The following is a 13,566-nucleotide window of genomic DNA, read 5'->3' as shown; positions in this document are numbered from 1 at the left end:
GGGAAAGAGCCACGGTGAAAGCATGGCGGTGGAAGAGGAAGGTCTTCGGATTTTCCAGAGCTTTAAAATAAAAATAGGTAAGAAAAACAAAAACCCTACCCCCAGCCCGAGCGCCTCCTTGGATGGCTCCGTATTAACGCGCCAAGCAGTGAGGTTTGGAGACCGGAGGGACTCAGATCTGTCTTGTTGTGTTTGTTATTATAATTCAATTCACACGTTTCCCTCTTAGAGCACAGACTGTAAACCGCAAACTGTACAACTGAGAATGTAAAGGGCAAAATCGAGATTTCAAAACCTTGTGGGAAATTATGGGGATTTGGCAGCTGGTCGCCTATTAGTGTCCAAACCATGTGTGTTAGAAAGCTACATGGACACTTAGACCCAGCTGAACAGACAGGCTGATATTTAGCAGACTGTGCATCAAAAAGCCTCCCCAGCCGCATATATACGTTTTCTGTAGGTTACAATTGACATCAAATAAGCCTTTGTTACACCTTAGCTGCATCCACCCATTCATGTAATGTGGGTACCCCTGCTTTGTAAATGCACTGCATGCATATCTTGTGAACGGAGCTGTGAGGGGGCTGAATGCATTTTTATGCAATTCACAAATGATCAAATTTACACAAGTAAACTGTTATTACATAATGGAAACTGTAACTAACTGTACATAACCAGGTGTATCTCATGGGTTACAATAGATTATAACAGGCTAATGAGGACAGTAGTGGGCTGTAGGAAATTTTCTTGATTCTTTTGGTGTAGAAAATGTTTGGAACATTACAGCAAAACGGTACAACAAGAGTGAACAAAGTCTAATCAGTAGCCAAAAAGAAAAAAACATTCTCGATATAAAACTGCAAATATTTGAGAAGCTGGAATTTGTGTAAACTTTGCATGGAAAAGTATGTAAATATTAAAATGATTTACACAAATGTTGAATTATTTTTCTGTCAGTTGAGTCATTATAATCGACAAGCTGCAGTTATAGCAGATGTTGAAGTGTTTATTTTGCTAGAGGAAGAAGTCACAAATGCTGCTGACTGACCTGTTTAAAGACATTCATATTTTCCCCTCTTTAATATCAAAACACTCAGAACAAACAGTCATTTCCTCTGCGCTCTAACTGGTCAATACGGGGCGTGTGGGCCCTGTCTCCTTTGGTTTTCACTGACATCTGGCACCCAGTTCATGCTGGCTGTGCTGTTCAGTTTGTTTTGACTTCAAACATGTGACAGAAGGGATGAGCATAGAGAGCAAAAAAGACAACAAACACACATACAAGCTGATGATTTTATGTGTTGATGGCAGCCAGCACAAGAAAGAAACACATGGTGGCCCCTTTCTCGATTGATATACAAACTTAGGCTGTACTTTTAAGCTCCTTACCTGCTGTTGAAATTGGCCTGGAACACAGCTGGTGAGAGAACCACCCACAGTTGAGCTTATCAAATAGTCCGGCCCCTGTGAGATAATATGCTCAAACCTGTTAGCCTGGGATATGTAAATCATAAAGGCCTCATTAGTTTGCTGCACTTTCTGAATGAATGTTTAGTCACCCAGCGGCGCTGAGTTCCTGTGAAAAAAACTGAATGACTGGAGGAACACGTTCCATCACAAAGATCTTTCCTAGAAACAAGCCTGCTTAGTAATTACACCAGCAAAAACAGTGGTGAAGTACTCAGATTCTTTACTTAGGTAAAAGTAGAATTACCAGTAATTTTTATGCTAGAGCTAAAATGTATTAAAAGCACAAACTATTGTGACAAAATGCTCTTTCAACATTGTCAAAAGTAAAAGCGGTCTATAAATGTGATTTTATATATTACAAATGTATTACTAATGCTTTAATGTGTAGGCAGCATTTTACTGTACTTGTTGGATTCAGTTTTAACCATTTTTTACTTTGTATTATAACTAGTAGAGTTGGAATGATTAGTCGATTCGTCCATAATAATCATAGCCTGTTGTGATAATCATTGATTGTCATTTTGTTCAAGCAAAAATACCAACAAATTGCTGAATTCAGCCTCTCAAATGTGAAGATTTTTAGCGTTTCTTTCATTTATATTATTATAAATTGAATATCTTTGTGTTTTGGGCAAAAGAAGACACCTGAGGATGAGACACTTGACTTGGAGAAAATGGGAAGAACATTTGTTGCAGCTATTGTAACAAGCAACTTACAGATAACTTGTCAGATAAATGTAGTGGGGGACAAAGTACAGTATTTGCCTCTGTCATGTAATCGGGTAGAAATGGCATCATGTGCAAATACTCAAGTAAAGTACATGAAACAGTAATTTGTGTTATGCACAGCATTTGAATACATTTGCTTAGTTACATTAATCCACTGGCAAAATGCTGCTGTGACCTAAAAATAGTTTACAGGCTCTATTAATATGTCTTGTTATTTACATTTTACTGGCTCTCATGATGCCGCTGTCACTCCCCAGCCCATACTCTGAGCTTCCACGGGCCTTGTTCTTCTCCCATACAGTGACGACAGTCGGGTTTACACTGTGCAGTTACCTAGCAGCAGTCATACTCGCTGTCAGCCTGATCCCCATGGCCCTGTTTTCGCAGTAATTTCTATGTAACCCTTGCATCACACTGTTTTCATCAAAGTCTCATCCTGTGGCATGAGGCTGTAGTTGGCCGATGACTCAGAGCTGAGAATCTGTCTTATATTTGTAGCAGAGAACGAGAGAGAGCGAAGTTTTTATTGTTATGCTCTGTCAGGTGACGACTCTTCTCAGTTTCCTGAAGGAACACATACATTTTAGAAACTGAACGAGCTACTGGGCCTGAGTCAGTACTGTCTGGGTTAGACAGGAAACAGGAAACTGCCCCCAATTCACTTCCTGATTGGATGGAATAGACTACAAAAGAATTGTGCTTTTTCCTGCATGGCAACAAGCTAATACAAAGCAGATGTGGTGAGACACAGTGTGAGGGACAGACGTGGTTGTCTCATACGGGAGCAGACTGTGCTTTGTCTGTCAGCGTTCAGAGAGATGGGACTTCTCTGTGGCACAGCTGGAGTCGGGACTGTGCACTAATTAACAACAACATATGGCGTTCGACATTTGTTACTGTGAGAAATATGGTTTGATTTGTTCTGGTTCACACATTAGAAGATAATTTAACACAAATGACTGTATGCTCCTTTGAAGAATTGTGTAAAAATTGCTTTAACATCTTCTGACATTTGCCAGTCTGGCAGTGATTACAGACTTAACCTGTGCAGCTCAACTGTGCTCAAACCCACAGAACCTAAAGGTGCCCTGCAGAGTTTTTGGCCACTAGTAGCATTATGAAGTGATGTTGTGATGTGGCAAATAAATATTTGCCCTCTTTTAGTGCTGTTTTGCCACAAACTATAGTCTGAGAAAAACGTCTTTTCAGTTGTTAAATGCACACTAGTTGGTTGCTACTTTGTAAGCTTTTTGGTGCTGGGTGGGTAGCGTACATGGGGTTAATAGAGCTAAATCAACACAGATGAGAGCAGCAAGGCTGAGTCAGAAGTTTTGGACCGTGAATTCAAAACAATTAGCGAGAAGGGGCTAAAAAATAAACTCTGCAGATCTCAGGGGGAACTGCAGAGATAATACTTTGTGGGTTCATCACCATGAGTGACCACACCTAGTCATTTTGATGTTGATATAAAGATACTGAGTACAGTGGCTTTAAAGCTATAAATAACATGGGAAATTGGGCATTCACTGGTTAAAGTAGGTGCATTTTCTAAAATGTAATATATTGAAATATACATTTAAACATGCTGAATAGATGTAGTGACAGAGGCCCCTACAGAGGTCACTACAGAGGCCTCTTCCTTCCCTTAACAGCTGCCCAACAGAGGTTCCCAAACATCCTTCTTTCCAGACTGAATAGGAGGCTTGGAGCGACGGGGAGAGGGAGAGAGGAGGAATGTTTCAGGAATGCTTCCTCTCTTTGGAGGAGTCCTGCTCGTATTTAGCTGAAGACTTCAGGTCCCATGTAGTTTGTTCAAAAGAAGCTTAATTAGAGGCTATGTCTACATCATGTTCATAGGAAGTTGTGGGATATATATACAGTATAACCCGAGACCAGCTCCCTGTGAAGCAGTTTGCTGTAAATGTGTGTTGACGTTTTAGATTTAGACCATGTTTCAGTTCTGGTAGGTTTAGGCTGGTGGAATAATCCAAGTATATAGCAGCTCTTCCTGCACTCAGTAATGTGCCCTCCACAAGAGCACAGTTCTAGGAATAGTGCAGAAGTACTGCTGTAGGCACTGCATGCAGGGTCAGCACAGGTAAATAAAGGGTTGGAGAACCCGCCTGTAGAGCAGCTCCTTCAGGATGTCCTTCAGACACCCGGTGGGAGAAGTCGACTTGCTCCCTCTCTGGGATGACCTCTCCTTGCTGACAAAGCATGAAAATGTGCACCATGCAGTGAACATCAGGTGTTAAGAAGTGTCAGAAGCGGTTCCACTTCATGTTGTGAAAAAGTTAAAAGTCGTTCAAACCGTCTATAGCAAATAGCTCCACATGCACCATTTACATCAGGTTTTGCAACAGTGTTAGCCTCCTCTGACAACACCAACAATGTCAACTTGCTACATAATACACACGTGTATTATTGCGGTTTTGTATTTTAGCTTTAACTGAACTGTAACTCCCCCTTTCTTTCCGTGCTCTTCCTCCTCACGCTGCTCCAACAACTGTTGTGGTTGTGTAGAAACTTCAGCACAAAATAGCTCCGCTGGTTTTAATGTGGGGTTATTATTCATGGTGGATGATTTATGACAAGAAGCATTACATTTAAAAGTGTTAGGCTGGTACAGTCAGCGGTAGGTACTGCTGCTTTGACCAGCTAAACTAAACCAGCTGTCAAATAAGGGATGTCACAAGTCCTGCCACTGACTTAAAAGGTATAGATTTTTATTTATTTTTGTAATAAATACTTTCATTTCTTATTTAAGTTGCTGACTCATTGTCAGTACAGTTTCATTTTACACTGTAGTCAAGATCCCCAACTTTCTGAGCATACTAAATATTGTATGTCAAGCTAAAAGTAGGGCACGCACCATTAGTACCATTTAATCATATTGTAGCACCTTGAAAAAACAGGCTAGTGCCTTGGACTTCAATGTGTCAGTATCAGAAACATAACTGTAGCTTCACAGAAGTATGAAACAAGCAGTTTAGGTGTGCACTGTATGTGTGATGCCTGTCATGTGAGACAGGGTGGGTTCTTCTTTACCTGACCTTTAAGCTACTTATAGTGACACCCCACCCAAACTCTGCCTTTTGTGTCAAACATGCAGCTCATGTAGGCTTGAAGTGTGGCTCAAAAATGTTTTATGCTTTACCGCTTCATGACATTGCTCTCTGTGTCTTTGGCAGCTTTTAGCAAAGCTGAGATTATTAGGAACATGTTTGGACACTGGAGAAGTGGATTATGCTGGAGTGATGATTTGCTGCTGCTGTCACTATCTTCACTTCTCTGTAACTGACGCGCAGGCTAACCACAGCCAGAGTTGTTTTTTGTTTTTTTTATAGGGCCAATCCTTTTATAGCCACCTTTGAAACCTTCAAAGTCAGTGATGCTGCAAAGATACAGGTGGCGTGGAAATTTACTGTTAAAGGGAAACCAGGGTTAACAGGTTTTTAGTGATAGCGCCAGATGACGTCACATTGCAGCAGTAGCTGAGCCCGGCTCAGCTTTTTTTGCTGGAGCTCCCCTGCGCTGGCATCCTCACTGTGTGGACTTACCAGCTCCATTCACATGAATGAGAGGGCATTTCTTTGTTGTTACTGGATCCAATAGCTCAAAATTGACAAAGAGTCATGCCAAAGTGAGTTTGAAACACATGGGCATTAACTAACAAAAGACACTATTGAGTTGCATTATGGGTGGTGCAGCATCCAGGTCATAATACCAACTAAAAGTCAGGATATTGCATAGTGTGCTGCACTGATTTGATCCATTTTTGTTTTAATCTGTCTCTTACAAGTGCCCTAACTTTATGAAAATGTAATTCTATATCACAGGAAAACGTTTTAAGCAGTCTGAATAACTGCTGTCTGTGTTTACTTTGCATGTATATACTACATTATAATCACATATTAAGTATATATTGCAGCCCTGGGTTCAATGATAAAGAAATATTTTACAGTAGGATCAAAGTCACTGGTATGAATATCCACAGAGTAGGCCTGTGTGGGTGGGTGCAGTGTTTTTCTGTTCAGTCATTTTCAGAAAGACACTAATGATTTACAGTTTTGTTTCTGTTCTTGGTTTGACTCTATTCTGAGATATATCAAAGGAACTGAGTATTAACAGTGGATAATATATTGTGCTACCTCCTCTTTCATTCCTTCTTTCCTTTCTCACGGTGTCTCACCCTGTCTCACACACTCTCTCTCTCAGGGGTAACTGGGTTGTTCGCTGCTATTAAAACTGCATCTTGGATCCAGTTGAAATTCCTTTCTCCTCATCTCATTTCCTGTTGTAGCTTTCTCCAAAGCTAACTGCTCTTCAGTTTTCTATCTGGCTAACTCTCTCACTTTCTCTGTAGTCTTCCTCCTTTCTTGCCCCTGATTGAGTACTGCCTGTATTTTTCTCAGTAATGCTAACCCCTTCCCCCCCTCTACCGCCCCCTTTCCTTAAAGCCACTGAAAGCATTCATGCCTGTGTATCCTTGAATGTTTTCTTGTCAGAGAAGATTACAAGTTGAGCTGCAACAGTTCACACAAGAGTTGCCAACTGAAACTAGTTGACGGAGGAAGAAGAAGAGCAAAGCTACACATTCACTGTGCCCACTGTGTTTGTTTTTTTTTTTATCTCTGGTACTTCCTCATTTCTTCTGTTGCCACCACCATTTCTTCACTTACCTCTGCAGGAACAAGTCAGGGATTTGAACAATTCTGATGTGATGATCTGCTCCTGTTCACTCTCGCCTTCTTCGGGGTGTTCCTGTTATTATTATATCTCTGCAGTTCTGCTCAGTGTCCCCCCCATGCTTTTTGCATGCACAGCACACACACACATGCACACATACCAACAGTGTGGCTTTTCACTGTGTGTTTTGATACTAGTGCAAGATACTCTCCGAGGACAGCTGCACTGATGCTTGATGAAAAGAGAAAGCTGCTGTTGCTGCTGTTGTTTTTTTATTTTCTGCTTATTTTGACTCTTGAGGAGAGAAAGTAAAAGAGGGAAAGATAATAAAGGGGAAGCAACCAGAAATAGAGCAAAGTGAAATCAGGTTGAAGCCAATTTTGAAATGGAAAACGAAAGCTAAACGAAAACTACACAAGACGAGTACTAAAAGAAAAAACAAGGTTTCAGACAAAAAGGAAAAGAAAAAACTGTGACAAATTATCCAGAGTAAAAAGAGAGTAGGAGAATATGATAGGTCGTTGCTTCAGGAAGGGCATCCGGCGTAAAACACGTGTCAAATGTCAACATGCGAGTCGTCGGTGTGACGATTCGCTGTGGCGACCCCTAAATGGGAAAAGCCGAAAGTGACTTACTAGGAGAATATGATGGACAGGCAGAGGATTTCAGAGTCTGGCTTAATAATAAAGTCTTTAATGTAACATGTTGAATGGCAGGTTACTGGAGAGATTTATGCTTTTTTTTTGTAACAGAGTCACTCTCCACCAAACAAAAGGAAAACCTTAACCTGTATTTTCCACCCTCGTTGTTGTAAAGTCCCTTTAAACTGACAAGTTCCCCAATGACTTATCAAGTCATCCATAAAGATTAAACAGCTGTCCAGCATTTCCTTCTCCTTTAAACAGCAAGCTGCAAGATGTTGCCCCTGTTTCTGTAACAACAAGTCCTTCAGCCTAAACAACCATATACTGTAGGTTATTTGTTGGTAGATAGGCCTACTGAAATCATAAGCAGCATTTCCATGAAGGAAGTTAATATGATGTTATTCTTGATAGAATATCAAGATGTTCAAATGCTTGCACCCTGAAGACAGCTTGAAAGAAGCAACTAGGACCAACAAGAAGGAGTGGCTTCCTCTAAATCCATGTGGATCATTGTCTGGGATGCACTATAGATTCTATAGCCACACTTACAGTACTCTGATTGTATTCTGCCCCTCTGGCCCAGAATCAGCAGCATCAATACCAGGGTATAACTCTGAGAAACAGAGAGTAACGTACGAAAAGCCAGATATGGACGGGCAGACTGTCCTTTTATAAAACAACAGTTTGTGAACGTGTTTTCATATAGACCGAAGAAAAAAACAACTTGATGTATTTGTTCTTTTTATCTGCCAAATACACAAGAAGACAGTGGTGCGGTGGGTAGAGCAGTTATCTCCCAACCAGAAGGTTGAAGGTTTGAATCTCGGTGCCTGCAGTCCACATGTCGAAGTGTCCTTGGACAAAACACTGAACTCTCCCAAGTTGTCCCCGATGGTTAGAGCCATCAGTTGAGTTGGCGCCGCAGTTGGCTGCCTCAGTTCTGTACCAGAAACAAATTCCTTGTGTGTAACATACTTGGCCAATAAAGGTGATTATCTTAATTAATAACTTGTTGAAAACAACCTTTCACAAAATATGTAATGTTCCCCACAGTCAATGCATTAAAAAACTGTGTGATTTTTGGGGGGAGTCTGGGCAGCATAAGGAGTTGCAGACCATATATATGTTTGCAGTCAGTAAAGTTTTGCAAACTGCAATATGTTTTTTGAGTGTAAATGTTAAAGTCACATGGTGTCTTGTACTCCCACTTTATAATAATAGAAACAAATGACAAAACATTTCTGGGAGACAGACAGATGATGTTGGTGCTGCTAGTTGGTCTATAATTCTCAAGCTTCACACATGAAAACATTTCATGTGCATTACTATACATCAGGTAAAGAAAGAAAATTAAATTCAGCTTGGTGTTCAGTGTGAGGGATTACCTACAGTATCTCTAGATTGGGATCAGCGCAGGGCTGGATGTTGATACTCATCTTCATTAATTCGATTTTGATTCTCTTAATTTCAGTTTGATTTGATTCATTATGATTCATTTACTTCAGATATTGCATAAATATTTCTCAGAACCTTGGGAACTTAAATGTTTTAGCAGGGAACACTGTTTCTTTGAGTAAAAAAAATGATGTAAAGTTCATATTATAAGATAAATTGTAAACACATTTCCTGGTTATAATGTAGACCATGGATGTATCGTCCTTGTCAAATGCAAATGACATCTATATTTGTAGGCCAACATGTGCAAACCAGTTGAGCATTTGGAATAAAACATCCTCAAACACATACTAAGCCAGTTAAACAGTTCTTGGAATGCGTATGCGGTGTATCATGATGCCTTTGAGCATATGCTTTATAAGGATCATGTGGTCATGTCCTTTTGTGTAAATGTTTTCTGGTCTCCATAACTCTGATTTTGGCACAGAGTTTTGTTTTAACTTTGCAAGTTGGCTCATTAAACACAGACACAGATAAACAGAAAGCTTAGGAGGCTGTGGTAATCCAGTGATGTTTTGGGTATTAGGATGACCTGGATGGTACAATCCAGTCAAGGAGCCGCACAGGTCACAAATGAGAGAGGGAAGAAAACAGAGATTGGTGGAAATTCAGGACAACAGGGTGAAAGAGGAGGATTACAGGAGAGAGAGAGAGAAAATAAATGTGGGAGAATAAATGAGAGAGGCAGGAGGGAGATCAAATAACAGTGGAAAGTCAAGGGTTAAAGACAGATGAGAGACACTTACATCATCACTCTGCTCCTGCACACAAACACAGACGGTCTGTAACAGCAGATGGAAGCAGTGGAGTGTGTGCCAAGTGTCTTTTTAATTTCTGAATGAATGTTGTTCTTGTGAACTGTTGTGTAATGATGCACATACTTTATGAATGAGCCTCCACAGGTGAGAAAGTACACTGGGTTTGAACTCTCTCTAGCTCTCTCTTTTGTCATCCTTTCACGCAGCTATTCCTGTCACTGTTTATGTGAACAGTATCAAAAAATAAAAGTACATGTACTCATTATGCACTACATCACATTTATATTATTGAATTATAATTATTGATGTATTATTGTATTTATCACATTTAATGTTGCAGCTGGTAAAGGTGGAGCAATGGACAGGAATCACTAGACTAAGATGCAAAATATAGTGCCCTTCTTCTTTTTTATCCAGTCGAATCCTTTTGAATTGAAAATTGCACATCACCCAATGACAATGGTGTGGCTCATGTGTTTCTTAATAGTTTTTGAACAGTAGCTGAGCCCTGTGGCATAGTGGAATATGATATATCAGGCTTTGGCTATAAAGAAAGCAACTGGTAGGAGCACATGGATAGTTTTGGTCTTGTCATGATACTTCGTGATTTAAAAATGATTTAGTTTTTTTTTTTTTGTTGTTTTGCTTAACTGGTTGGTGTTTTGGCTGCAGAGCAAACCTACCACTGTGAAATTAAATCAAAGGTTTATCCAAACAGTGTAATTGCTTGTTAGTGAAGCCTCATGATTAATGTGATTACTCACGTCCTCCTCGGGATGGCACAAGATATGTTTTCATTGTTGCAACACCACGTCTTCCTTCTGCAGGAATTCCTTATGAAAAAACATCTTACAGTTTTTCTAGAATAGTGGTTCCCAAAGTGGGGATTGTATCCCTAGATATATTCGAAGGGGTCCTAAGCTAATTAAAAGAAGTAAAACAAAACAAAAACAAAACCCACCCCCCAAAAAAACATAACATCATGTTATTGTTTATTTTTATCATTTGTTTTTCCTGACTTTTCTCTCCTTTTGGAGCCGTTTTGAATGCAAGTAGATGTTGCTTGATTTTATGGTATCAAAGCTAAAAATGTAGGGAATCACTGCTGTGGTTGCAGAGGATCAAACATTCAGTTTGCGACCAGCAGCACTCACTCTCTGACTTGGGCTTTAACTCTGCAGAAGTTGCTTACTGAAAACCAGAAATAACAAGATTTGCTCTCGACCAGCTTGTCTGCTGAATGGCAGCGTCTGATTCCCAAACACAGATAAGGAAGTGTTATTGGAGCAAACAGTGACGCTGTCGGGCTGACACACGTGTAACTATAGACTGCAGAGTCCAGTGGGTCCCCAGGGTGAAGAGCAACAGAATGTGTACAACAGAGCACTAAATAACGTGGACTGACACAGAGCAACAGCTTCATAATAGATTTGTTGCTCCTGTGGGACTGGAGCACCAGCTTTGTGGTTTGTGTGTGTATCTCAGTGGGTTGTTGGACCACATTCTTGTGAAAAGGAGTGCTATCTGTCACACGTGTCTGATGAACAGATTGAATTTTAGCAAGATTCGGGAAATGTCCCACACCAATTCTTTCAGTTACAGACATCAACAGAACTTACAGAAAGCATGTTCACATGTTGTTTTGAAATGAAACTGTTTTATGAGAGCATGGCTTGATATTTGTGTCTAGTGTAAATGTAATCACCCTGGCAGAGTTAAGTTCATTATGATAATGTGATGATAATGGATGTGTGTGTTAAAGAGTGATACACCCTGCCTGCTCAGCCAAGACCCCCAATATATTCACAGCTAAGACAGGTGTGACCTTACATAATGTTTTTTTTACTTGCATGCTTTCTGTATTCTTAAAATAATTATCGCTTACAGCAGTGTGCCTGACACACTTTGTTATTTCAGTTGTAAATAATAAATGCTCACACTCTCCATCCTGCTTTTCTCCTTCCTTTTCTTTGTTCAGGAGAAGCAAAAAACATTCCTCCATACCCAGGACCAAACAGGATGCGGGACTGTTACTGCACTGTCAACCTGGACCAAGAAGAGGTCTTCAGGACCAAGATTGTTGAGAAATCACTTTGGTACGTTGAGGGCCCGTTATCTACATTTGCATCTTTTTGTTTTCTCATCCTTTCAGGCTGTTTCCACAGAAATGTGCACTCATAAAAATATAAGGTCAAAAGTCAGGGCTGATGTGGTATAAATATGTAAACAAATCATGGAATATGGTGTCCTTCCAAGGACAACTTACTTCATAGAAATTAGAGGAAGCTGGTGCTTTCCAAAGAAAAACATCACTGCACAAATGATGTTTGCCAGTGAGCACACTGACCCGCCACAGTGCTTCTAAATGTTTTGTGGACTGATGTATATAAGGTTGAATTTCTTGGGGAAAACATATATATGGCAGAAAAATGGCAACTGTGCACCTACATGAAACCACCATGCCAGTAGTGACGTATGGTGAAAGGAGCAGCATGATTTGGTGCTTCTTTCCTGCCTCTGGCCTGAACAGCTGTGCTATCTTCAAGGGGGAAAAGAATTTCCAAGTTTATCAATGTATCTTAAAGGGTCAGAATGGCAGTCCACCAGCTGAAGCTCAGTACAAGCTGGCTGATGCAGCAGAACAGTGACACTAAATGTTTAAGTAAATCTACCACAAAATAACTTGAAACAAAGTGGCCCAGTCAGAGCCCAGACTTTGACCCCGTAAAGATGCCGTGAAATGGCCTCAGAGCTGTTCACACCAGAAGCCCTAAGAATATGTCTGAGCCAAAGCTGTTCTATGAGGAAGAATGGCCAAAGATTCCTCCTGAATGTTGCACTATGGCCAAAGATTCCTCCTGAATGTTGCGCTGGTCTGATCCACAGCTACTGGAAGTGCCTGTCCAAGGTTATTTGTGCCAAAGGAAGTTTAGCCAGTTATTAAATCCAAGGGCTAATTAGCCTTTTTTTCCGCCGGCACTGTGAATGTTTAATGGCTGTGTTCAGTAAAGACACAAAACATTATAGCTGTTTGTATGTTATTAGGTTAAGCACTTTTTTCCCCGTGTGACTTTTGCCGGCTGTACATGTTTGAATGAATGAACGCTTTCAGGAACGGCACAGCAGATTTCATTGTACTTCTGTGTGCAATGACAGTAGAGGTTATCTTATTTTGTCTTACCTTATCTGAGGATCAGATCAGAACCTCGAAATTCCAAACAGCACTGAACAGTTCAAGTAGACTTGTAGTATATACAAGTGTATGGTGAACACGCCAAATTCTATCTCGGTATCCTTACATTTACCAAATTTTCTGGCCACAGTTGAGTTCTTAATAAATAGTGGAAATACTTGTCCTAGATAAAGTTCATATCTAAAAACTCTTAAGAATAAAATAAAATAATAAAAGAGAAAAGTAAAAGACATCTGGATCTAGAAAATTTTGACTGTAGCAGGGTTGGCCAATCAGATTCTGGAGGCGGCTAGTGCCATCGCTGGCCACCCACTGGATCTATACAGTATACAGCTCTGGGAAGGCTCAGGGTCACCTGATCCAGCCCTAACTACTAGATTGATCATAGAGGAAAGTCTTAAGTCTGATCTTAAAGATAGAGAGGATGTCTGCCTCCCAAACTGAGACTGGGAGCTGATTCCACAGGAGAGGAACATGATAGCTAAAGGCTCTGCCTCCCATTCTACTTCTGTGGACTCTAGGAACCACAAGTTAGACCTGTTGGGATGATAAGGCACAATATACTGTACATTGTCATCTTTCAGCAACTAAATGTATAAATCTGTTTTTGTGTTTGTGGTACAACATC

The 13,566-nt window shown here is 40.4% G+C and overlaps 1 protein-coding gene across 4 annotated transcripts in view; it reads left to right on the top strand.

Moving 5' to 3' along the window:
* Positions 1 to 13,566, top strand: part of rasa3 (RAS p21 protein activator 3) — a 49,243-nt gene that overhangs the window by 14,308 nt on the left and 21,369 nt on the right. For 3 of the 4 annotated variants that reach the window (XM_020607535.1, XM_020607528.1, XM_020607545.1), the window contains one exon: positions 11,724 to 11,841. In XM_020607535.1, coding sequence (XP_020463191.1) covers positions 11,724 to 11,841 — 118 coding nt within the window. Of the gene's footprint in view, positions 1 to 6; positions 78 to 11,723; positions 11,842 to 13,566 lie in introns of those variants that run through there. The other variant, XM_020607519.1, reaches the window with a different exon arrangement.

Source organism: Monopterus albus, unplaced genomic scaffold, assembly GCF_001952655.1.
Source record: "Monopterus albus unplaced genomic scaffold, M_albus_1.0 scaffold4.1, whole genome shotgun sequence".
Classification (NCBI taxonomy): Eukaryota; Metazoa; Chordata; class Actinopteri; order Synbranchiformes; family Synbranchidae; genus Monopterus; species Monopterus albus.
The sequence above is the reverse complement of the archived record's forward strand: the minus strand, read 5'-3'. Positions and strand labels throughout refer to the sequence as shown.